Genomic DNA, 26,050 nt, shown 5'->3' with positions numbered 1-26,050 from the left:
ACCAACACAGTAGCCTTCTATCTAGACTTGCTCAAGATACTCCTGCAAGATAGAAAATGCGTGAAGACATGCTGAATTGATTTCATTAGATCTAGCAAGGTTTGCTGGCATTATCTAATCTGGTAGGAAAACAAGCGTCGGAGTGAAATTAAGTGCTGAACTATGACGACAAACGGGCTCTGATGCAGGGTTAGCAAACTGGTAGAAATTCCATCGTTCTGAATTTGGGACAGTTTTTCCAAGTTGTTCCAACTGAATGTCCTCATTTTGGTACCTTTGCTTGAATCGCAGGTTGTGTTTTAAGCATTGTCCTAAGAATATTAAAACTGCTTTAAGTCACTTCAGGATAGAGAACACCATGAGTGAGTGAAACTTGCCAATATAATTCTTTTTCGCTCCCAAATTGTACATTAGTTGGCACTACACAGACGGCGCCACCTCTATCTCCCATTTGTCCTTCAGTTTAATGGTCCTCTCTCCCAATCAAGTCAAGTTTACTGCTCCCTTGCTTCCCTGTGGCCCAATAGGAATGGCTAGTGTGGCTAGTGGGCGGGCCCAGGGACAGCATTTAGCTAGTGAAAAGCTGCATTACTGCTCCCATCTAATAACCTTCATTTTTACTGTACAACAAGTTGTGTATACGAGCTTTAAAGTCAGTTCATTTTCAGTACATTTCGTAAAAAAAAAAAAAAAGGAATTCTAAAATACAGTACAAATTACAAATATATCACGAAGAATTAATTCCACCTGCGTCATTTGGCTTCTCGAGCTTAATTCATGTCAAACCCACTGACCCAGTTAAGATTCCTTTCATTTCCACCTGTTAACGAACAATGTCTTCTTTTCTTAGAGTCGAGTAAAAAGTGAAGTGAACTGAAAATGAACTCACTCGGCCACTAATCAACGCACAAGGAATGTGGATGAATGATAACTATACTTACAGGAAAAAAAAAAAAAAAAAAAACAAGACAGATCATCGTCATAAATTCAAAAACCTGGTCTTAACTGCAATACTTTAAGTTACAGCTCCCCGTTTTCTGTAATTGTTAGTAACAAAATGTTATAATGTGACACAGCAGGTTCTACCACTCATCCCACTGTGGATGGGTTTCATGGTTTGATTTTGTTACGCTTTGTAAAAAAACAAAAACAGAAAACAAAAAAACAGGGTTTGTCTCCGTTTCCTGCAGTCCTACTTGTCACTGTAAACATTTTGAAATGACTGTATTACATTGTGTTACTCTCCATTTACACCATAATGAAATGAAAGAGAGAGCTGTAGTTTAACAAATTACTTTTTCTTTTGTTTTTGTTTTAAGGAATGCACCAATACCACTTTCCACTGCTGATACTAAACAGAAGAAGTACAAAACGTTAGCGTTAAATGAATTACTTTTTAACAGGAATGATGGAAGATAAAAGCGTTCTCCATTTGAGATCGCAAGCATTTTTTTTTTATTATTATTTTTATCGATGAAAAAAAGCTCCATTTGCTTTGACTTTTTAGTGAGTGAATAAGTTATTGAAGGTCACCGTTACTGGTGAAATAATCAGTACAATGATACAATAATCATTTTTTCAGCCTTGTATCTCATCAGGATTGGTTGGAGAGGTGCATCCCTGCAGCTTTTAAGTTTGACAGACAGTTAAAAAAAAGAAAAAGAAAGAAATAAAAACACGCTAAAAATGTTAAGCTAACAAAGTGGTTCTTTTTCGTTCCCTTGGGAAAAAGTGAGGATGTTATTTTTTATATATTTTTTCTTGGTTTTGGAGCGACGGATTTAGATGCACCACAGACGTGTAAGAAAGACCGACTGGGAAGAGATTGGCAACTTCTCTACGTTTGTCTAGCCTCTTTCGCCTTCCGTTTTTCAGCTCTTCTCCTCTTCCTCTTCAGTCAGTAAAGGTTGGTTGTCGTGGGGCGATGGAGGTCATTCGACGTCAACAGAGAAAACCGTCAAGATGGGCCCTTCAACTCTGGGAAAACAGAGGTGAAGGCAGTCAGCCTGGCTGGTGTGATGAGTGGCACTCAACGTTAAAGTTTTCTTACACAAAATTCTTTGTACTCCACACACACGGACCTCCATCAGTCACTGCCTACCCTCCTAAATGCAATATTCATTCAACTCTTTTCACGTGTGTGATGACTACTGATGGTTTTAGCAGCTTCATGTTCTGGAGTTTTCGCTCCATCTCATTGATTTTTCAGTTTTTACCTTCAGTGATAAACCACTATAATATCCCCCCCACCGCTGTTAACAAAGATCTCCAGTATTACTTTCACCACGAATAATAATAATAATAATTATGAGTTACTATTATTATTATTACCTGAGTTCAGTCAATCCTCCTCCTCAGCCAGTTCAGTTTCTTTATGAACCACCACTCTGGTAACAGACATGTCAGGATGTTGCTCTTTGGCCTCCTTAATGGCCTGGGCCAGTGCCTGCAGTACCGGGGGCAACCACACAGCGGCAGCACCGAGCACAGTGGGCAGTGGAGGGAGGAAGGGGGGGGGGGGGGGAGATGGTGGAGTTAAATGAAAAATTAAATAAGAAGCATAAAGAAAATGACAAGAATGCTGGATTTACCATCAATGTGACTCGTGCCATTTTACTTATTTGGGTTGACTGAATGTGTAATGGGGGAGGGGGTGCAAACTGGATGAAGTAAAATGGCTTCAGACACATCAAGTGAAAAAAAAAGTCATTTAAAATAAATCCCCATTTCCAACACAAAATAAATGTAAATCCAGCAAATCAAGCAAGACAAGGCAACTTAAACAAACGAGTGGACCATGGATTATGCATAAAGATCCAGACCTGAGCAAAATAGATTATTTTTTCTTCATCAAATATTTGATATATTGTGAGGGCGCTAGATGCTTCATTACACCAAATTTCCTCTCGAGTGAATGCCACCCAAAGCATATCAGCAGAGAGTCACCCATCACTTTCAAATATCTGAAATGTCTTTAATTTATTTTTATCAGGTCTCCAAACAAACTTACAATTGCAGGCCAGGGATAGTAAATCCTTTTAATCAGAGCAATCTATCTATCTATCTATCGAGACAATGAGACATTTTATATTGTTCTGAGAGTGTTCGCATCCATATTGGGTGAATAGTGTAGGAATGGTACCGCATTGTACTCTCCCAATTTTAGTTTAATTTACAATTTTAGTAAATGATAATAGTTGCAAAGCAGGCTGGACAGAATGGCCCAGTTACCATTGGTCCCCTACAATTAGGGGACCAAGAGACTAATAGTTGGCTAATTTTAGGGGAACTCATCAGTATGTAAAGATCCTCAAATAAAAGCGGTCCAATACACTTGTGCACAGAACAACAAAATGTCAGTGTCATTGCCCAAACGCACTGGGACTACACTAACTCAGATGTGATCTCAGTGCAGCTTTAGCATGTAGAATTCATCACATCTGGGAGGACATTCTTTTTAGTTTTTTTGTTCTTGTGAAAATCTGACAATCAAAGACAAAGACAGAAAATTAAACTAATCACGACGGCCAACAAAATCATACACAACGTTGCAAAAACAAAAAGCTTAAGACACCATTTTCCAGATGTAGGGATGAATAAGTGAAGAGACGGATGTAGCAGATCACAGCGAATGTGTGGAATCTGAGTGGGACTAATGGCACGTGGGCATGTCTGATAAGTGATCAAATTGTGCATTCAGACTGCGAGCAACATGACAGACATGTCACCAGACTATTTGTTCCCCTAAGCAGCCAGAAAGATTAATTGCGGTCAGTAGTCTTCAGCAGCTAGCGCCATCAGTTCCCTTAAAAATGTTTTTCAAATTCTAAAAACGTAAAAAAAAAAAAAAAAAAGGTGCACCTGCTGGTTTACACTTCTGCAAAAAATGATACTTGGAGAGCCTCTCACCCAGCCACATTTAGCCAGAATAAAGCGACCCCTCAACCTAGTTGCTGAAAAAAAACCAAACAAAGGCGTAGGGATACGCTGTGCGACTGGAGAACTGACCTGGTCGTGGTCGATGTCACAGTCACCAGTAATGACGATGCGTTTCTCGATCCTTGTCTCAGATAGGCCGCCCTTTAACATCTGCAACAAAATACACGACGACAAAGCTTTGGTGCCTGTTATAATGGGTTAGTTATGAACTAGTATGGCCCGCCTGGGTGCTGGTGGGATACAGCAGAGTGGCTAGCGCGTTGTCAAAGCAGATAAGTCAGAAATATCACGAAAACATCAAGACAGAGACTGACAAAAGAACGCATACTGACAGGAAAGTACAAACACTGTAGTAGGGCACCATGACACCGCATGCACAAGTGCCATGGTAATATTTTATTACTTGGTCATCAAGGTGTATGGTAGTTCCATTACATAAAAACGGTTGGGGATGCATCGGGCTAAAAGAAGAAAACGTGCGTGTGTGTACCTTGGTAATGTGTGTGGTTGTAGTAGTACACAGAGATTCAGAGGTGATTGTCTGAGCGGTCATCAACACTCCAGGCTCGCCATCGCTATTACCATCCAACTGATAACAGAGAGGACAGAGAGAGATCGTTAGCTGTACATTTCCATTACAATATCCCCGTTGGATGTTTGATGTTAAAAAAAAATAAAAAAATTAAAAACTCTCGTCACAAACTTAGTTCTTCTAAAATATGATTTCCCTCAGGACGAAGGAATGAAATAACGGGAGCATGCACTGTTTCTAGAAGGAAGCTTTTTGGGACAAGCCATGAAGTAATGATCAAAACCCTAAATGTTTCACACAAATACACGCTTTGAACGCTGACACACAAAAAGGACAAAATGCTCCCTGTGTTTCTCCAAGTGTGCACCTGTGCGGCTTCGTATGTGATGGTCTTGGTTTCCGTATGTACGATGGGCACTTCTTTTGTAGCTATCTCAGTTTTCTGGGCTGCAAACGTGTCTGATATAGTCACCATTTCTGTCTTTACCACAGGTGGCTGGGGAGGGACGAGAGAGAGAAGTGAGGGGGGGAAAGATTAATATAAAGAGGGTTAATACATTAAACTTGAGACAGTTAAGGAAACAAAGAAACATGTTGGAATCTGTGCAGTATCAAATATATATTATATATTTGTTTGTGTATCTATCAGAAAAAAGACTAAGTATTTATTGTTTTGGAAGGGAAGTAATTCAGGTGTTCAGTGGTACACATAGCAGTGGTTGTATATGTATAGACACAGTATATGCGAGTAAATGCAGCAAAGTTCATGCTAAGGAGCTTCCAAACTCATGCAAGTCAACATCACGAAACGCAGAATACGACGACTACTTTTAGCAATGTACAAGCGGCACCTACAACAGCAGCACGACTACAAAAGCATCTCTGGCGTCAACGTGCAACTCAAAGTACGACACAGCACAGACATGCATGAAAACATGAACCCATAAGACAAGCAGTGCTCAAATGACTGGCAAAGACGGCAATTGATATTCAAACGGCATGCAGAGATGACATTCAGATGAGCGGGGTGGCATTTCCAAAGTGGTTGGCAATGATGATTTCCACAATATCGTTACCATGGTGACCGTGACAAAGCCAATTGAACACAAACGGAAAGAGAAGCATCACTGCCAAACACATGGAGCGAACACACGCACGCGCACACACACACACACACACACACACACACACACACACACACACACACACACACAGTACGGCATGCAGAGCAAAAAGCAAATACACACCTGCTGAAAGCATCATGCATTTCCCACTTAGGCCCCATTTACTTCACAACCCTAATTAACGATGCAGAGTAGGAGGCAGTAACAGCAACACACCACACTACGTGGGGCAGGAGTGAACTGGGCATGTTGATAATGGTATGAGGTATGATGATAGGAGATAACACAGAAAATCAACAAAGACCGAAATTAATTTGGATGGTAACTTGACACCAACACCAAGACACCAAGACGCTGGTGATGAATTGTATCATTAAATGACTCCTCAGTCTGTTTTAACTTTCATTTTAGGCTTACAGGAGTTTTTCACAGGACAAAAACACGAGTGTGAGGATGTACATGGGGCTTAAATATTCACACAAGCAGGAAGGAGATCGGCACTGTGGTAAGCAGGAAGGAGATAAAGAAGTGGGTGTTTCTACAGCTGGTAGGAGGGATCAATCAAAGCCCGGGGCAAGCTCCGCAGTCGGCCCAGTGAAGACTTTACCTCAGAGCAACAAATAACCTGTGGCCGGGGTTCTGCTTCAGCCAGTGAGGCCTCTCCGTTCATTGTAGGCTCTTCCTCTTCCTCTGCAGGGGCGACCACCCCGTTGGCGCTCTCCTCAGGCAGGGCGTGACCGTTAGGAGCTTCCTCAGGTGTCATCATTGGCTCACCGGTGCGTTCCTCCACCCCCCTCTCAGCTTCTTTCTCCTCCTCTGCATTCTTCCTCTTCTCTGCCGCTGCGTCCTCCTCTACCTCTTGACTGGTCACCTCTACAGCTTGGCTGACTTCTGCTGGAAGGGAAGGAGCGTCTGGTGGCGACATGCCCTGCTCCGCCGCCGTCTTATCCTCCTGCTCTTCCTCCTCCTGCTGCTGCTCTTCCTCCTCCTCTGGTATTTGTGTGTGACAGATGGACACGGAGACATTTGGATGGTACTCCGCTTCCTCTTCACTCTCGCTCTCCGATGAAACGCTCTCCTGCTTCGACACTTTTGCTTCCTCCGCTACCACTACTTCCTCTTCGACGGTCACTTCCTGCTCTCTTGTTTCCTGCTCTGCAGGCGGGCCAGCAGGGGAGCCGGCCGTAACCATGACAAGCCCGGGTTTGGGTGCTATGGAAACCTCTTGGACGACAACGGTTTCTTCAATTTCAACTTCGGTTGTCTATACACACGCACATACACACGCACACATGTACACGTAGTGCACAGACACACGCAATGAGGTGCACACACACATACACAACAAACGCATGGGGACAAAAACAAAAACAAAAAAAAGAAGCATAACATGATCATTGAACATAAATTAAAAAATGAAAAAAATTTAACCTTAAATGAAAATACACAACAAAAATCAGGAATAAAACAAGATGAAGATGTTTAACAGTGGACAAAGAGGCACAAAGATGTAAGAGAGTGAGCGGAACAACTAGGAAGACAAATGAAAAGTCCAAGAAAGGACGGCGGCGGCAGCAGCAGTAAATTTCACGCCGCTAGTGGAAAATGGAGGCATGAAGGTAAACGATGGATGAGAAGCGTCATGAACGGAAGGCTGGATGGACTGATAGAAGAAAGTTAGGACCACCTTTGCAGGTTCTTTGGTATCGGACATCGTGTAAACAGCAGCAGCCGCTTCCGCTTGGGGTACACTCTCCTGCGTGACAGAGAAGTTACCATGACAATCATCAATCGCACACCAGCAGTGACATCATCATTGTTAGCACGTTACGTCACCCTATCGATATTGTGATGCTTGCTATGACAGCACGGGGGAAAAGGGTTGAGAATATTACTTGGAGCTTGGCCTTTCATGCTCAATCAAGTTCATTGCAGTAGGCAGTAAAACAGACGGCACGGAAGAGCTGAAAGAATGGGAAATGAAAAGAAAAAAAGATCCATGGAAGATGGATGAGAGAATATCCCATCAAGGGTATAATATCAAAGAAACATTGAAGCGTGGCATACCAAAATTAATTTAGTTCAGTCTTTTAAAAATGTCATGTGTGCCATTTTAAAAGCTTTTTTTAAGTGTGATGCAAACCGCTGCTTTATACATTTATTTCTTCCTAAAAAAGGAGCTGGTGATGAACTTTTGGTTTTAAATGTAGCAGACTATTATAGTTGCATTCAATCGACACACATAATTACCATCACAAAACAAAGAGGACCTCCTAACATCCAGAGCATTCACAGCTGTTAGTTGTTTTAGATTTACCGTGGCCATTATTCAGGATGAATGGTCCCCGACACTAAATTACTACCATTCATCAAGCAGCATCCACAGCAGGCATTATGGACAGCTTGCATCTCTTTAGTGCAGTCTGCGGACACATCTGGCAAGCATCTTTAATTAACTTAAGCATTACAGGATGTCTGAATTTACTTCCAATGGCTGAATTGAAAGTAAACTGACTCCTAAATGTTGAGTAGCAGCACCTCAGTGGCAGAGAATGGAGCAGCTGGGGAAATAAGAAGCCCATGCAGAGCAGCGCTACTGCAGACAGCAGTGGAAGTAGTAGAAGTGGTTATATCAGCATCTAGAGTTGGTTCAGGAATACTGCAGGCAGAAGGAGCTGAACAAAAGCCAGAGCCTCTACTGAAAAGTACAGAAGCTATCTCCTCTTCAAGGCTCTACAGCAACACACACACACACACACATAACCAAACAAACACACACACACACACACACAGAAAAAGAGACAAAATGGTAAAGACAGAGAGAAAAGAAATCCCGAAACATAGCGTTAACACAAGACATAAAAACACACATACAGAGGAAGTATAGCATAAGTTAAACAAAGAGCAGCCATGCGTTGCATCTCCACCTCTTGTAATGATTATATAAACCAGAACAGAACGAAACATTTGTTTAGGAGACCAGAAACCAGCAGAACGTCACATCGTAGACAGAACAGAATAAAACCCTATGGGAAAATGCATGTGATGTCAAATGTGATGAGAGTCCAGCTAAAAAAAAGGAATAAAGAATTCCTACAGAAGAAGAAGAAAAAAAAAAAAAAAAAACTATATAGTCCATCAAGTGATGAGTCATGAAAGCCCCACCATGGAAAAGCATCAAATGAAAATGCCCACGTTAAGAGTACGGAGAGAGGACTCTGGGGTTTCTTTGCAACAAATTGTGTGCAACCGTTTCGAAGCACTGCAATTATCTGCAAAAAGAGGGCATTTCACCTGAACAATGTTTGGAAGGAAGATGCCAATGCCTCATGGTTCTTTTCTGACACAATATCATCCAGACAGACGTACCACATGCTGTTGCTGTTGAATACGTATCGTTGTAGCGGGAGAGGAGGTGAGACGTTTCTCCCACTGGTTGGGCTGAGGAGGAGAGGGAGGTGGCGCCTCCATAAAGGAGCGTTTTAGCTGGCTAATGCTAGCTTGGTGTTTCAGAACGTCTTCCTGGGTCTTATCATGGTCCTAATGAGGGAGTGGAGGGGAAGGGAAGAAGGGGGGAGGGCGGGGGGAGTGGAGAGTAAATGAGATAAGTATGGATACATGAGGGATGATGGGTGGTAGGGAAAAGAGTGGTGGGATACAATTTGGGGTGTGGGGCAGAGGTGGAAAGGGTAGGGGCACGGGATAGATGAGGGGAGAGGGATGAAGGAAGGAAGGAAGGAAGGAAAGAAGGAAGGAAGGGAGAGGAAAGAAAAAGCAATAGATAGGTGGAAGGAGACAGAAAAAAAAAAAAAAAAAGAATGATAATGGCCGGAGTAAAAAGAAGGTTAAAAGGAAAGATGGCAGGATGAATAGAAAGTTAAATTTAATGGGGGAAGGGAAAATGAAATGAGGAGGGAGCAAGGGAAAGAGGGAGGGAAGGATAAAAGAGAGGGATGGGGAAATTCGGATCAACACAGGAACGTTAGTCTGTCAATCAGGAGGAAGACAAGATGGATGCCAGGCCTCACTGCAGCCTCGTTTAAAGGGGTCTGAAATTGTGTTTTCATTTGTGTTTTTGTTCAAATGTCTATGTCAACACGCTGCAGTGAAACAGGGCCTCTCCATCTTGAGGACTTTTCCTTAAAAATCAAGCCAGGAACAGCTGTGCAGACTGCAGAACATGGAGCCGATAGTGATGATCAGACTCACCTCCCTGCTTCACCGCATTCCCATGTCACCGTTTAACCATTTTCAGTTAGTATCAGTTTGGTTCACTTTCTCATTCAACACTACTGTCCGTTTCTTTCCCTCCTTATGTTTCTTTTTCATCTCTCTGCCATTTTCTGTCTGTCTGTCACAACTATTACAGGATACAATTAGATAGTTATTAGAAAATATGATTTTATTTATAAAGGAGGTGGATCAATATTTTCCTCAGAAATCGACTGATTGGAGCACAAATGAAGAATTTTCCTCTTGAAACTTACGTAGTCTGTAAAGATACTATGTAGACTACAGATACCAACTGGCATGGCATCACTATCAGCCCCACGTTGCATAAAAAGACGTGTTGTTGTCGTTTTAGTAGGTTATCCGCATCAGTCGACGCTGGCAGCCAATCACCAGAAAACAGGAGGAAAGCTCCTCCTACGGGTTAGGGAGGCAGGGTTAGTCATGTTAGACGCAGCTGCCTGGCATCAATCAAACTCTTTGATCAATCAAAGATTGGAACAAAAAACAGCATTCAACATGCACGTAGCATGCATAAAAGTTGGACACACGGCTGACCCTATTCACAAAGCAGCCATTGTGAACACTCAGCTTGGAAAAATCCTGCGAGAGAAAGCCTCGAGTGTACTGCTGTGTAGCAAGATACACATCAAATAAATATTTAGCATTTCACAGAGTCAACACTGGAGACATCTTAGTTGCCTTTTGGTGCACTCACTTCGGTACATTCAGTACAACTCATTATAGTATGTGTGAGTGTCCAGGGAACATTGGTTATATGGATAACCTGCAGTTTAACGTCCCCGATCTGATCAATTTGAGCAGGATTGCTGCTGATCTAATGACTGTTAAATGTAGCGGACCTTCCAATCGGGCAATGGAATCAAAACAATGAGCTAAAAGATGCTAAAACGTTTGGTAGAGCTGAGGGGGAACTGTGATCATTCTCTGTGGGTCTGTCACGACGAGCGACTCCTTCCAAATTTCACAGTCATTTGATTCATTGTTGATGCAACAGTATAAGTGCAGCTTTAAGTGACACTTTTTTTTCTCCAAATATCACTCATGACAACGTCCTCAGTGAAATTTCCAAGCCCATGTGTTCGAAATGGCTGCCATGTAAAATAGGACGATTAGCATTGAAATCATTTAATACCAAAATATTTTCAATCATACTATACAAAAAAAGGAAATAGCTGGAATTGATTGTAAACTTGACACACACACACACACATCCACACACATACACACACATAAACACACGCAGGCATGCAACAGAGCCTGAGAGTGCGAGAGGGCAGCAGTCTTGTACAGTATAGTACAGTTCAGAGGAAGCTGTAGTTCTGATGGTGTCAGAGTACACAGAAACATGTAGTTCTTATGTTCAGCCATCAGACGACGCCAGTACCAACCTCCAACATTAAATTACTGTGCCTCACATAAATATTGTCCCCATGCACTCTCATTGGACTCTGTAAGGCAGACATACAGTAAAAAAAAAAATGAAATAGAGAAAATGTATTTAAAAAATTTAAATAAAAAGTTAACTGAAACGATAAAATGAACTTTGTTTTGACTCTACAAAATAAAACAAAATCTGGATCAAAAATCAGTATCACTGAATGAAATAAATGGCACATCATTAAATAAATCATAATCAATTAAATGAATTGAAGTATAGATTAAAATGAATAACAAAAATAGAAGCAGGCATGTGGTGACACAGCCAACATGTCTCAAACTGTGATGAAGGCTGGAAGATGGGTACAAGCACAAATTAACAACATTTTGGTATTATTCATTGAATGGAATGATGCTCGCACTCGTTCCCATGTTAACACATACAAAATCCAACAGACATGTAGGCTACTCAAACCAACAAACCCCAATGTGCTTTCGGCGAAACCCAAAAATGATGATGAAGCCAAGATATGAACCGGACACCAAACTGAATCTGTGAAGCCATAAGCAACAGTAGTGCAACCGAAAGTGAGGACTCGGGGTGAAAGTGCCCATTCAGAATCAGTTTTTACACTCAGACCCAATCTGGAAACAAAGAGTATTATTACAGACATAATTATAACAGTATATCACAAGTTGTCAATGTATATATTCAGATGTTTGTTTTTGTACAAATTCCAGATTGGGTCTGTAGTAGCTGAGAAATGCAAAAACGGACTCTGTATCATCATGTTAGGGCAACTTCACCCTAAAAGTGATGTGAACCAAAACCACAAACCAAACCAACGCGTGCCGAGCAAATGATAAAACAATCAAACAACCAATAGATATGTGTGAACCTGAGAGAGGGCGAGCTCACTGGCTCCAAGGGACTGTTGATGGGGTAAAGTCAGGGAGAGAGTAAGGACAGGTTAGGTTTACTGCATGTGTGCTCCACTACACCGTAAAACCATTTCTATTAAATATCTATAATAAAATTAAAATAAAAAAAAACACAAAATGTCTTATTATTCCTGCGTTATTCTCCCGATAATTTGCAAAGCATGCTGGGTAAAGACAGACCCTACAGACCTGGGTGGGCGTGGCTTCCGCATCACTAGGGCTCAAGTCCACCTCCTTAACCTTCAATGTCGTTGTCAAGGACGACGGCAGTCATGACAATATGAGGAGGGTAGGGGCACGAAGAAAGAAAAATGTGAAATGGATGATGGGAAAACCACTAATAAAGTTCCCGTGTCGTTTTTTTTTAAAAAGGACACAGATTTTGTATTCAAATAGGACAACTATGGAACTATTCTCTGGGTGTATGATGTAGACTTATAGTTAATCTGGAAATGAGCAGAACATGGAAGTATTCTTTACAACCTGCCTTTTGATCACATATCTGTTCCGTCTGCATCCATAGCTTCATTCCACCAGGAAAACCACAAAAATGCCCTTGTAGGTTTTACTTAAAATAAAGCGAACAACGGACAGGGGTTGAGGAGGGAGTCCTGAACCTCGGGGATCAGAGTAAGTGTAACACTGTTTAGTCTTAACCTAATAGCCTTAATAGCAATAATATACAGACAAATAAGCTATTAGTGCTATGGGGTTGAGGAGGTTACTTGACCTATCCTGAGTTTATAGCTGTATGTACAGTTACAACATCTAATATACAACTAATACTTTCTCTGCACTACAAAGTGTTTAGTCAATACCCAAAGTAGTAAAGTGCTTCTTTATCTTGCATATGACCAATTTAAACCATAATGTTTAAACCATAATGTCACTTCATTTGATGAGTGTGGCATTCATCTGCTGAGTGTCAAACACAGAGGGGATGCCTTTTGGAGCATGACACCTAATAAAAACTCATTTTAAAGAACACATCAAATGGTTGAAACAACTCTCAAGATGTGTTCTGCGCGTCGCTAAAAAGTTATGCATTTTTCCCATGCTGCCACTCTCTCCTTTACTAACAGTCCCTGTACAGTATTTAAATAACTTAATATACCTAATAGATCTTTTCTGTATATTAACAACATAATAGTTTCTCCATTTCAACATTGTTTATCCTTTATAAACTCAGAGTTTTAATACTTTGTTTAATCTTACTTATTCTAATCTTTGTTCTTTATTATAAACAATACAGTGGGGGTGCAGGGATGGTAAGGGTGGAAGGGTGCAGGGATGGTAAGCAAAAAAAAAATATGAGGGAAAGGAGGTGACTGGGCTCTTTGTACAGACATACAGTTTACACATTAAAAGAAAGAGGGGGTAAAAAGGCGAGGGGAATGGAAGAGGGGTCTGAAAGGCGTATCGTTAGTATTTATGCAGCAGGATCGCACATCTCTGGCGTCCAGATAGCACTTGTGTGAGCGTGGTGCCTGATCCGTGGAGGTGTGTGCGTCGGTGCGAGACGAGAGCCTAACTGATCCTCAGACTGATCGTTAGGCGTTTCAGGGATGAACGTTGGCAAAACTGCCTTTCGTTGACTGGAGACCACGTTCTCCAGGTAACACAGGGTCAGGCCGAGGGGTGTGGCTAAAATCAGGGCCAAGACCAAGGACTGGCTGGCTGTCAGCATCACAACCAATAGGAAGACGACTAGCAGGCAGGGCAGGAACAGAGGGGAAGGATTTAGGAGGTAGCGGTGTATGGATGGGGTTAGGATAGGGCAAGAGAGGGAGGAGAGAGAGGCGCAAGATGGGACAGAAAAGAACTGGACAGCTGAAGGACAGGTAAGAGATGAAATTGACGGCAACTGTAGTTGTGTTGGGTGCCAAAGAACAGCAGGAACCAAATTGAGGACTTTAATAGGCAGATAACTCTTAATAAATGCCAAAAAACGAGTCAATTGTAACGCCAAACCGTTACGAATTTGACATAATCGGGGTGTAACGATACATTTGTGATCACTGACTGGCACTGTTGACTTGGAAGTGAGCTTGGACACGGTGGACGTAAATAAGCTCAGTTTCTTTGTTAAACCTGAAAGTAGCTTTGTGGGCAGACACCTGTTTTCATTCTTCCCCCAAATGGAGAGAAAACACAGGATGAAAGAAACATATTTAACCACACCCCTCAGAGAGAACCAGCTCCACCAACTTGGTAATCCAGCTGACTCTCTGGCGTCAGCCTGGCAGCCCTCCTCAACTCGGAAAACCTCTGAACCGCACGTTTGGGAGCTAGTGATTGGGGCAGAGGCTGGAGGGTTTTGTGCGAGGTGTTCAAGATCAGCCGACAGCTGATCGGAGAAAAGGGAGAAGGTGTTTGAGGGGAGGGCCCACAGTGTGTGCGAGGCGGTCGCGTCGTCGATGGCGTCGTCGTCTTCGGAAATGTCTGACAGGCCGTGGTCGAGCTCAGAGATCGTGTCAAGGGAAGGGGGGAGGGAGGAGAGGGACGACGATGAGGAGAAGGAGAGAGGAAACATGAAGATTGACTGATGGAGGTGGAATGCAGGAGGGAAGAACACACAGACACACACACAGACACAGACACACACACACAGAGAGCAAGAAGGACACAACAACATAGAGTGGGTGGGAAAAGAAAAGAGAGACCCGTGCACACACATCCACAAAGTGTAGAAGCGATCAGTGAAGAAGTAAAAAAGTTACACATAAAACCAAAACAACCGACACAATGTGCATTAAAAATATCATTTCATTTTTTTTTCATGAAATGATGAAAACAATGACAGCATGCAAGTAGGGTAGTGAACAAAGCAACAATAAAAGGGAGTGTGTGAATGAAAAAGGAGAGAGGGAAAGAGATAACATTAGTCAGTGAACAACACACCAAAAATAGGTTCAAAGTGAACATAGCAGGGTTGAGCACAGTGCAGAGTACAGTTGTGTGCAGAAACAGTGCCAACCGGGGTGCCACCACTAGACGAAGGCTAAGACAAGAGGTCAATTCCACAGTGCTGGGGTGTGAGCGCGGGCAGAGAGGAGAAAAGGGAACGTGGGGAGAGGGGGGTGGAACAGGAGGCATGCATAACATACAGTAACACTCTATAAGTAGCAGGCACAGTCCCACCAGTGGACATAGATCGGTGCTAAGGTACAGGACACTCTTTTCGTTAAACAGCAGTGCCATTAGATGTTGAGTCAAATCGTGTACACCTGCCTGGCAGGCAGCCTAGAATAGCTGCTCTAAAATAATATTAATGTTAAGATCCAAAGGAAACCACTGAGACGGAGATTATCGTATTCATCTGCATAGCATTAAATGAAGACGTGAAACTTTCTCTGGTCGGTCTTTTCAGTCTGGGTACCCGCTTTCACTCGCACACAAATTCACAGCTTATGGTCCTAGAGGAGGCAAAGTTAAGAATCTACATGATCCTGTGAAAACAGAAATAACATTAGCATAGGACTCTTATCGTCAAGGTGATTTGAAGTCTCGGTAGTAACCAGATAAAAACACAATGAGCCTCCCAAAACCCCTGGGACTTTGCATGGTCCCAAAGTAGTCCTAAACAGTCAGCTATTCATAAAACTGCTGTTGCCAATTCTTCCCCAATCACTGCCAGAGTACCAGCTGTATGAGGCGTTGGGTTGGAGCAGAAATAACATCAGCCTTGATGTTTAACCATTTCACTGTTCTAACACAAATTCAAGCTACAACTCGGTTTGTCCTCCACGTGTGTACAACTTCAGATGTGAGACGATCCTGCAGTAAGACGGCTACATGGTTCCTCATGCGTTAAACACATACTAAAATATTAGTATACCAACGCAGGAGAAATGCATGTTGGGTTTTACACACTCTAAGGACACGTGAATACAAAATTAAGCTAAGATATGCTTGCGTACATACTAGGACGAGCCTAAAAGTGTCACAGCTGGACACGTTTTTGTCCACGATTTTCCATCACACCACGTACATAATGTCTCTCTCTTTGATACACAAACACATACACAGTTCCTGTGGCAAAACATGGCCTCCCAGTGAAAATATAATAAAGAAATGACTTGCTGTCTACATTGATAATTGATATACATTTCTCCCCCCCCCACCTTCTGTCTTGTTTCCTCTTCCCTTCTTTTTCCACACACACACACACACACACACACACACACACACACACACGCACACACACACACACACACACGCACACACACACACACACCTTAGAGTCAGATTGGAGCTCCAGGTGGGGCTCACGTCCGTTCTCAGATGAGGCTTCAGTTATGTTGATCACCGGCGCTAAGGGATGAGAAACACAAACAAAATACACCGATTAAAAAAATAAACAAACAAGTTTCAACTTCTCTACAATTTAACACACAATAAAAACTGTGCGATTCTTTCACTGGCAGCTACTGTGTGTCCTTGTTCAGTTGACGATCACTGGTTTGTTTTTCTCCAGAAACAAAAACGCTTTCTATACATCAGATTGCAGCTAATGTTGTAGCTGTTGGTGTCAGTTCAACTTTTCACACACTGTGCTTTGGTATTAGTAAAAAAAATAAATAATAATAATAAAAGATAAAGTGTATTATAATAGAAATACTTTGAATTTGGGGTACAAAACTGCAACAACTTTACAAGGATGTTGGCCTGCAGTGGAGAAATGCGTCCAGCAGGGGGAAATGTGAGCTAGTGGAATAACCTCACTGCACGGCTGCATGAGGTGGAATCTGTAAGCCCAAACCGGAAAACCACAAAAAACGGTGTGTACCGTTTCCCCCAAACAACAAAATGTGTATTTGATCTGACAATGCCTCATTTAAAACATTACTGAGCAACAATCTTGTGCAGAAATTAAGAAGATATGAGTCCAAGTTCAATTATTGAATGTGATCCCTCTCTCTGCCATGACAGACTGGGTTTATCCAAGTCCTGTATTTCTTTTTGTGAGGGCCTTTTTTTTTCAACATTTTGTCTTTCCATCTCTTTCTCTGTCTCTCACACTGTGACAGGAAACATATGCTGCAGCTATTTCCTGTATCAGGTCCGACACTAGCTTTTTACACACACAGTCGCGCGCGCGTGCAAATCCCCCATCCACGGCCCCACTTCCATCTGCTCGTCATTCCTCCCACTCCTCTTTTTGTCCGTCTGTCCATTCACTAAACATTTTTAAGAGTGAATGCCATCTTTCGGCGTCTCTTTTTGTGTTGAGTGTGTGAGTGTGGTACCTCCATCCAGACTGCGGCTGATACGTTTGGATGAGGTGCGTTCAAAGTTGGGTGCAGGTCGGTCTATGAGGGAGCTGGCCACGCGGGTCTGTGCCTGGGTTCGCCCGCTGTAACGGAACTTGGAGCCCAGAGTCAAGAAGCGGGCCTTGGTGGGAGGTTCTGGGGCGTTTAACCTACAGACGAGAGACAGAGATAGAGTGAGGGAGGGAGGGGGACAAAGTGCAAATGTGAATTTTTAACCGTGTTACTTACAATACAATTTAACGTTCACATCTGTATGCACAAGGGAGGCAAACATTGTTTTCAGGCAACTGTTCTCACAACAGGATATTAAAGCTTATTCCTCTTCATCTCTTACACACACACACACAAACACAGACGTACAAACTCCGCACACACTCGCGGCAACTACAAAACACAACAATGATGAGCACCTGGTTCATCTTTTGTGTGTGTATTAGTGTGTATGTATTGCCCCGGGCACCAGACTGGGTCAGCAACCACAAGATACACACTCTCAGTCCTAACATATTCTCTGAAAAGAGACCCACCTAGCCTTTTGTTGAGTCTGATAAAGCACACTATCCTTCATTAAACATTATCCAACAAGCTGTTTTACCCTAAACCTAAACTCCAGACTGGCAATCTGTGAAATCCATGAGCATACACAGGATGCGTTTGCTTCAGAGTGCGTATTTCTACCTGAAGAAACTGTGATTCTCCACACAGACTTTCCACAGCCTTTTTGCAGATCGATGATTCTGGAGTTTGAATCCCACCGTGCTCTCAAACTGCTCCGTCTATCAAAGAAACATATAAACAACAGAAATTATGACATTTTTATTAACCGCAGAAGAAACTACCTCAAACAATACAGTATGTTAGGAGCACTCCGTTATGTTGACACTACAGAGAATGACTCCATGAGCTGCATTCTTTTGCGTTGGGCAGAGTAAATCTCAGGATTTACAGCCTGTGTGTGCGCGTGTGTACAGTATGTGTCTGGGTACATACCTCTCCTGGCCTGATCTTAATGTAGAAGTTGTTCCTCTTGTATGAAATCTTGAGTATTTTGGGCCAAGCGAAACGATTTATCCGGAGCCTGTCTTTGTAAACCAGGAGTCCGTTGGCGCACACACCTAGCATGATGTCCACACCCTCAGAGTCCTGTAATAGTCAAGATTCAAACAAAACACATGTTATCATCTATTTTTATCTGTGGAACATCTGTATATGCTGCCTGGTTGTCTAAATCAGATCATACTGTACATCAATTGATTTCTAAAGTAGTCTGCTTAAGGTCAACAGAAACTCAATTACCGCACACACACCGTCATTCAGAACAACTGTAAACCTCTCTAACATGGTTAGCGCACAGACTAACATACTGACAAAGCTGTTAAGTCCAAGGCCATCTGGTAATGGTATTGATTACAGTATTAAAATCTGTTGGACTAATGGAGGATGCAATATGTGGACAATGGACCGTTTGCCTGGGAAACACAACCTTGTCACATGGCCTTGACATGCTATCAGCTGCTCATCGATCTCTGTGCTCCTAGTAGATACATTTTAGCACTTTGTTCTCTGACACACTGACACAATGGATGCAGTAGGAAAACCATCCCCCCCTCCCATTTGCTTTTTTGTTATTTCTGTGAGCAAACAATGCATCTTCAGTGACTGGAGCAAGTAGTACAAGATTACTTGTGACAAAATGGTGAACCCAGAAATATATAAACTCAGTGTGTGACAGTGAGCTGACATGCACAATACCAGGACACCGAAACTGAAGCAACTCATGGGAATTCAGACATCTTTACTTTTATTATGGATACCTGTGCTTTTCTTACTGGGACATGTCAAAATGTCTTCCGTGAGAAAGGTCTATTACAATAACGCATCTGTAAACATATACATTTGTTTAATTTTTAATTTTATTTCTACCAGCGAAACCAACATTGCATATCACAAAATGTATTGGGTGAAAAATACGTTTTATTATGACTATTTAAATCTTAATTGCAAATGGGGATTGGGAAATTTGTATCAGAATGGTTCAAATGTGTCAAATTGTATTTCTATTAAACATACAGAAGTGCATTTGTGTTTGTTCAATATCATTCTGATAAAATAGTATTTGACATATAGTATTTAAAAGGGTTTCTCTAGGGGCCTTGGGGTCACGAAACGCGCACAACAAATTAATGGTGCAGGGCAGAAAATAGATCTGGCCCTTGAATTCCCACAACTTTGGTATGCTAGAAAAAAAAAAAAAAAAAAGATGTGCAACATTTGAAACACTCTCTGCTGCTCTCATCTTTTCCCCTGGTTCCCTCTCTGTGTTGCAAACAAGTGGAGCACGCTCTTAAAGGGGACTCGCCTCTTTTTCTCTTTCAAGGATCTGTCCCCATCTCACTCTAACCTTATGTCCGTCATGTCTTTGTCTTCTCTGTATTCTCAATCTCACATCCTATCTTGCTATTTTCAGACTCTCTCGCTCTCTCTCTCATGCATATTTCCCCCCATTTTTTTCTGCCCGTCTTGCACAAAGACACAAAAATACTCAGACGCACATGGAAACATGCACGCACTCTGCTGATGACCTGCTATCCCAGTGAGAGAGACTGGCTGTTCCCATGGCAATGGCCTCCCTGAGTATTTGTACAGCTGACACACACAGATGCAGTGACACAAACACACTCTTTTCACATCAAAGAAACTGTGCAAATCCCCTGATGTTAACAACAATGGAGAGGAGAGGAGAGATTCCTTTATTCATACCTTAGCATGGTGCAGGTCCACCCCGTACATGGACAGTTTCTTGGCATTTTCTAGAAACTGAGTGTCGGCCTGTGCTGGTGTCATTCCCCTAAACACCCAGAAAAGGTAAATCACTACAAACTCCCTCAGATTAACAATAGCATCGTGGCATACATAAATCTATAATGTTTGAATTATACAGTACATGAAAAAGATCGAGTCATGCTCCATTTACTACAGGTAACAGGTATGTTACAAACGTAAGCAAACATATCTACAGCTTTCAATGACAAGAAAAAGACATGTGTACTTGTCCCGGACTACTTTTGACTGCGTGGCTCTGTTCTCTCTGACCTGTGAGACTTGTGGAGTTCAAGAATTTTCTCCTCCATCTCTTTGCTCTGATTGGGCGCAAAGGTCAGCTGACTGATGCTGTCCAGAGGCCGAGGCTGGTCGGGTTCATAGTCACCAACTTCAGCCTGTAAACACAAAACAAAGAGATACGTATGCAGGGAAGGTCACTTGTGGAAACTGCACACCACACATGAGCACAGACATACAGTGCTTACATCCATACATAGTGTGTTCTACCTGCAACGTGTATGACCCCAGCAGAGCGTGAGTGACAAAAGAGCAAGGCAGTCGACCCGAAGCCACATCTTCACGGAGCTGCAGACACAACAGGTACCTACAAGAGAGAAAAGGGGAGACAGGTTGGGATTTTGTTGAATTAAGTCTAATTTAAAAAAAAAAAAAAAAAAAACACATTTTAAGTCTTTCTTTTAACTGAAACCGGCTCTATTGTTCATGATAATAATAAAGCGATCTGAGCAGCCAAATTGCCTCCTGTGAGGCCCGAGCACACGGTCAGCTGGTGCGGATTAAATGTCTTTGTTGGTGCTGTGTTTGTTGTAGAATTTTCTGAGTGTGCTGGTACACTGGTTTGTTGGTATAACCCTATGTCTAATCCTCACCATGACATACCCAAACCGTTGCATAACATGTGTGTTTGCAGTTAGTGAATTGTCCAGTGGTTGTGTGGATTTACGACAGTGTAAGCTGTCCCCTGCTGTAAACCTTCATGGAACATCTTATTATGTGAATGGAGCTTCTGTGTGAATGATTTATTCAGACACCTCAGGGTGCTGGTAAATGCATCATCCTGGCTGCTGAAAAAATGTGATTCAAAGTCACTTTGGCAGGACTTGCTGACATGGAGGCTTAAAGCCCAGTCATCCAGTACCAGAGCTTCTCTTCACTGGGCAAATATATTGCCCCAGGACAGTATTGGATTTGACCATGTTAAAATGGGTTATTGCAGAATGAAACATAATTAAAAACAATCTTAAATGAAAGGCTTACTTTCTATGTATATATGAATACATACAAATCATACAGGCTGAGGCAAACCCTGTGAAAAACAGATAACAAAAGATGAATAGGCAAAAAAGTACACACCTATCGTGTTGGAGGAGAAATAGCAGTTACTGGAGCAACACAGTGCAGGTCAGTTGTTGGTACTTATCTGGGTGAGTGTATGCGTGCTAGTGAGTGTCCTCGCTTAGCCTTTAGCTACAAACCATCGGAGAAGTTGTTCGCTCCATTAGACATACACTGCAACCTAAATGCTGTGTGCTTGAAGCATGCCCGTGTTTGTTGTGTGCATGCATATGCACACATATAAATGAATAAGCAATGTGTACAATGCCAACTTGTGTTTTTTTTTTAAAACTTTTGTGTATTGTGGGGCATAGACATGAAAATCAACTTTCAAAGTAATGCAATATTATTTATGTTAACAATGGGTCAAATGATTATGTGTAATGTGAAGGGGATCACTTACTCACTACTAACAACCCCACAGAGAATTATCACCCAATTCTGCGGTTCACCACACTTCTGTGGAGCCTTTTAGCATCTTTCAGCGCATTGTTTTTTGGCTTTAGAGCACACACCTTTAATGCTTCAGTTCACTCTTACTGTCAGCAATGGTCTGGCTACGCCGCCTATCTATTCTGAGATTGAAAAACGCTCTGCCGTTGTTTGTTTTTCTTTAAACCAATCACAATCGTCCTGAGCGGCGCTTAGCCCCGACAGCGGAGATAGTGAGATGGGACGACATGTCAGGCTTTATCCCAGCAAATGTACATCTGTTCAGCCAGACTAGTGAAGACCAAGAGCTGAAAGAAAGAGTGAATATTGGACTTACATTCATCAGGTGGAGAGAAAACATCACTCCAAATAAATGTTATTCCGTGTCTGCTGAACATGTAAATAAACATTGGTTTGCTAACAAATTAACTATAACAACTTCAAAAGGTGATATGTCGGTGTTTGTTTACAGTTTGTTTTTTCATTGTCCAAAATTTCCATAATTCTATTAATGCAGGTTTAAGTAAACATTGGTACATCTCTAACATGTGTGTACCTGGTAATGTCTTCAGTGAGCAGTGAGGGGTCCGGAGGGTAGAACTTGACGTTGAAAACAAACTGCCAGTTGTTACCTGGAGAAAGAGAGATGATGTTTAGAGTCAGTTCCAGCACAATAACATTATGTATAATAAGTACAGGACTAGAGAAACTAGTCTATAATGGGAGTCGTGGGTTATCTTTATTTCTATGCAATTCCATCCATCCCTCTGTCCATCTGTGTGTGTGTGTTAGAGAGAGAGAGAGAGAGAGAGAGAGAGAGAGAGAGAGAGAGAGAGAGAGAGAGAGAGAGAGAGTGTCAGTGTGAGCGACGGCAACTAATGCAGAACAGCTTTTAGATAGTACTAAGCCCCCCACACACCACACACATTGCATAACCTCATTCTGGGTTCATCAAGTACCTGACTGTAATCTTTATTATGATGATAATCAGAAACAAAGACACGCAACATCACCATTATATCTTCATCATTGTGTCATAAAACTGTTTCCTTTTGGATTACCTATTAGTCTTCATTTTGCTCCAATTTGCTATTCTCATTCCCACAGGAGGCCACATTGCCCCCTGCCTGCTACTTTCTCGGTCTCCACCCAACAACACGCGTGAACACACACACCGAATATAAGATGGAGATCACGTCGTCTGGAAAATTCCATCTGAGAGAAGCTGACATCGCATCAAGACCATTTCCTCCTCCAAGGTCACACACAAGTCCATGTATATGCGCACGCACACACACACACACACACACACACACACACACACACACACACACACACACACACACACACACACACACACACACACACACACACACACACACACACACACACAGCTGCATCCCAGAGGAGCAGGGAGAATGGGGCACACTGTGAAGTGACATGAGGAAACTCAACAATGACAATTTAACTGAGGAAAAGATGAAACACGCGAGGTAAAAAAAAAGAGGTTTCTCCTCACTCTTTCCACAGATTTTTTCATTTTTGTCGCCTAACATACGGAAATAGAACATTTTGAGTGCAGATAGTCCCGTTTCCTAGCCTGTCTGAGTATGGATGTGTGTTGGTGTAAAGGGTTGTGTGTCTGGGAGTGAGATTGAGTTTGTATGTCTTGTTAGCAGCACTAAGTGCTTTGGGAGTCTCTCATAACAATTCCATCTTTCTACAAGATCACGTGCCATCCATAAATCTCCATGACACACAGAATATACACATACATACGGATACATATACACACCCTATCCCTCATCTCTCTACGTCCACTACACTCTTCCTGGCAACAATTCATCGCTTATCATCCTCAGGTCTTTCCCAACCAGCCTTTTTTGGGCGACTTATTCTATTAAAGGTTATTTTTCTATATAGCATAAAAAGTATGAATGTGACTTGTAGGGGTGGTACGGTTCATGAAAAAAAACATCCAAACGGCTCGGTCCGCTTGTCTCGGTTCGGAGCGTGTGTGCGCCGCACGGTTCGACGCATGCGCAATGTAGCCTCGTGCCCGTCAGGTGCCCGTATGTGACCTCAGACAGTGCGTTTCCCTTTCGCGCGAAAGAAGATGTGTGGACAAGTTACCAACAAAACGTACAGCTAGAGACCGTGCAAAACATTTCAGACCGTCCTGCCAACCTGTATACATTTTAAACTGCTGAAGCGGCTGCAGTTTAGATCCTGTCGGGTCTCTGCGGCGGGCGGGGCTGACACACACACACACACACACACACACACACACACACACACACACACACACACACACACACACACACACACACACACACACACACACACACACACACACACACACACACACACACACACACACACACACACACACACACACACACACACACACGGTGGATGCAGGAAAAAACAGAGATGAGACGTATACAGGAGGACCTGACAGCTACGCTCGTTATTGTAAGTGCAATGATATGTCCAATAAGTACTTTATCAAACCGTATGACTGTGTCCCAGCCCAGGCCAGGATAGGAAATTAACTAACAATGTAAACGGTTTTTATGTTTAACGTATTTATTCTGACTTATTCAAAAGACGGCGCTTTAAGAGTTCCTCTCTTTTTCTTTTAAAGGATACATTTTTGTAAGAGCTACACTGAAGTTGGCAGTTTGATAAATGCAAGTTATTTCAATTGACATTCTGTAATATTTCAATCTTCATGTGCTAAAAAGGCACATAAGTTCCTGTAGATGGCAATACACATTCTCCTTTTTTTGCCAAATAAATGAAAAGCATGTTGAAATCATCAATGTCTTCCCTCTTGCTGTATCAACATCTCAGCTAGCTTTCCTCAGAGATGGTCCCAATAATGGGCTTAAAGTCAAGTCAAATTCAGTTTGTGCATGATTACATGATATAACTATATAATTATTTAATACTGTATCCTACGTTGTGGATAATTAAGCTATATATCATATGCTGAAGTATATTTCTGGAGTGTTAAAGATTAAAAGAAAAAATAACAACCGTACAGAATCGAAAACCGTGACCCTAAAACCGTGACACGACCTGAACCGTGGGTTTTGTGAACCGTAGCACCCCTAGTGACTTGCATAAAAATGAAAGAATTTGACCATAGATAATACAATATGCTTGCCCTTATGATCCTATACTTTAGCGTAGAATTGGCTGCAAATGTACCATGACACGAACAGTGTCGGCACGGTGAGACACCCAACACCATAAAGGTTAGTTTGAATGCGGAGAGAACATGTGTGCTGCTGTTAAACATTAACATCAGCCACACGCACTAGAGAGGTCTACTGCCTGGACTAAATCCAGACTCCAAGGCCTTAAGGCCTTGCTGCTTGGCTTCCAGGGACATTCAGCCTGACTTTGAGAGCGAGATGAAATCTTGTTCTCATTATCTGTCAAAGTCACATCTAACAAGGGACTCTATTTTTGGTGCCATTTGTTGTGCAGATAGCTAAGATTTTGGGGTTCAAGTTTCATCGGTCCTAGTCCGGTATGTGACGCAGGGGTGGTGATGGTAGCTTAGAGCAGAATGGTGTCAATATATTGTGTGGTGCTGTGTCTGTGTACACACACATACACACACACACACAAATATCCTACTCACATGATACAGCCTCTCTCTAACTATAAACATCCACACGCATACCAAAAAAATGTACACAAATGAAAACATGCAGCTAGTTGCATACCACTCACCCGTGAACCACAGGAACACACAGCGACAAAAACGTCAAAACACACACACACACACACACACACACACACACACACACTTTAGGAGTCAAAATTATATGTTTTTACAAAGCCTTCCTCCTAAAAAGTGCAACCTGAAGTGCTAGGCTGTGTGCTAAAGCCTGTTTTGACTTATACTGTTAAAGGGAGATGCAAAAAGAAACTGCAAAAGGAAATAAGTAAAGCTTTTCATTAAGAAAAGTAAGCTAGAGTTC

General features: G+C 42.2%; 1 protein-coding gene across 16 annotated transcripts in view; it reads right to left on the bottom strand.

Moving 5' to 3' along the window:
* Positions 1 to 1,001: 1,001 nt before the first annotated feature.
* Positions 1,002 to 26,050, bottom strand: part of epb41l2 (erythrocyte membrane protein band 4.1 like 2) — a 50,469-nt gene continuing 25,420 nt past the window's right edge. For 3 of the 16 annotated variants that reach the window (XM_078275113.1, XM_078275111.1, XM_078275112.1), the window contains exons 7-25: positions 22,609 to 22,684; positions 20,772 to 20,868; positions 20,535 to 20,659; positions 20,202 to 20,289; positions 18,432 to 18,584; positions 18,120 to 18,217; positions 17,418 to 17,590; positions 16,406 to 16,482; positions 12,358 to 12,408; positions 12,126 to 12,158; positions 11,238 to 11,297; positions 8,965 to 9,135; positions 7,283 to 7,351; positions 6,203 to 6,859; positions 4,839 to 4,967; positions 4,430 to 4,528; positions 4,009 to 4,089; positions 2,332 to 2,446; positions 1,002 to 1,977 (exon numbers count right to left, since the gene is read on the bottom strand). In XM_078275113.1, the coding sequence (XP_078131239.1) occupies positions 2,342 to 2,446; positions 4,009 to 4,089; positions 4,430 to 4,528; positions 4,839 to 4,967; positions 6,203 to 6,859; positions 7,283 to 7,351; positions 8,965 to 9,135; positions 11,238 to 11,297; positions 12,126 to 12,158; positions 12,358 to 12,408; positions 16,406 to 16,482; positions 17,418 to 17,590; positions 18,120 to 18,217; positions 18,432 to 18,584; positions 20,202 to 20,289; positions 20,535 to 20,659; positions 20,772 to 20,868; positions 22,609 to 22,684 (2,342 nt within the window). In that variant the 3' untranslated portion in view covers positions 1,002 to 1,977; positions 2,332 to 2,341. Of the gene's footprint in view, positions 1,978 to 2,331; positions 2,447 to 4,008; positions 4,090 to 4,429; positions 4,529 to 4,838; positions 4,968 to 6,202; positions 6,860 to 7,282; positions 7,352 to 8,964; positions 9,136 to 11,237; positions 11,298 to 12,107; positions 12,159 to 12,357; positions 12,409 to 16,405; positions 16,483 to 17,417; positions 17,591 to 18,119; positions 18,218 to 18,431; positions 18,585 to 20,201; positions 20,290 to 20,534; positions 20,660 to 20,771; positions 20,869 to 22,608; positions 22,685 to 26,050 lie in introns of all 16 variants that reach the window. The other 13 variants (XM_078275114.1, XM_078275127.1, XM_078275115.1 and 10 more) reach the window with 13 other exon arrangements.

The sequence above is a fragment of the Sander vitreus genome, chromosome 18 (assembly GCF_031162955.1).
Source record: "Sander vitreus isolate 19-12246 chromosome 18, sanVit1, whole genome shotgun sequence".
Lineage (NCBI taxonomy): Eukaryota > Metazoa > Chordata > Actinopteri > Perciformes > Percidae > Sander > Sander vitreus.
The sequence above is the reverse complement of the archived record's forward strand: the minus strand, read 5'-3'. Positions and strand labels throughout refer to the sequence as shown.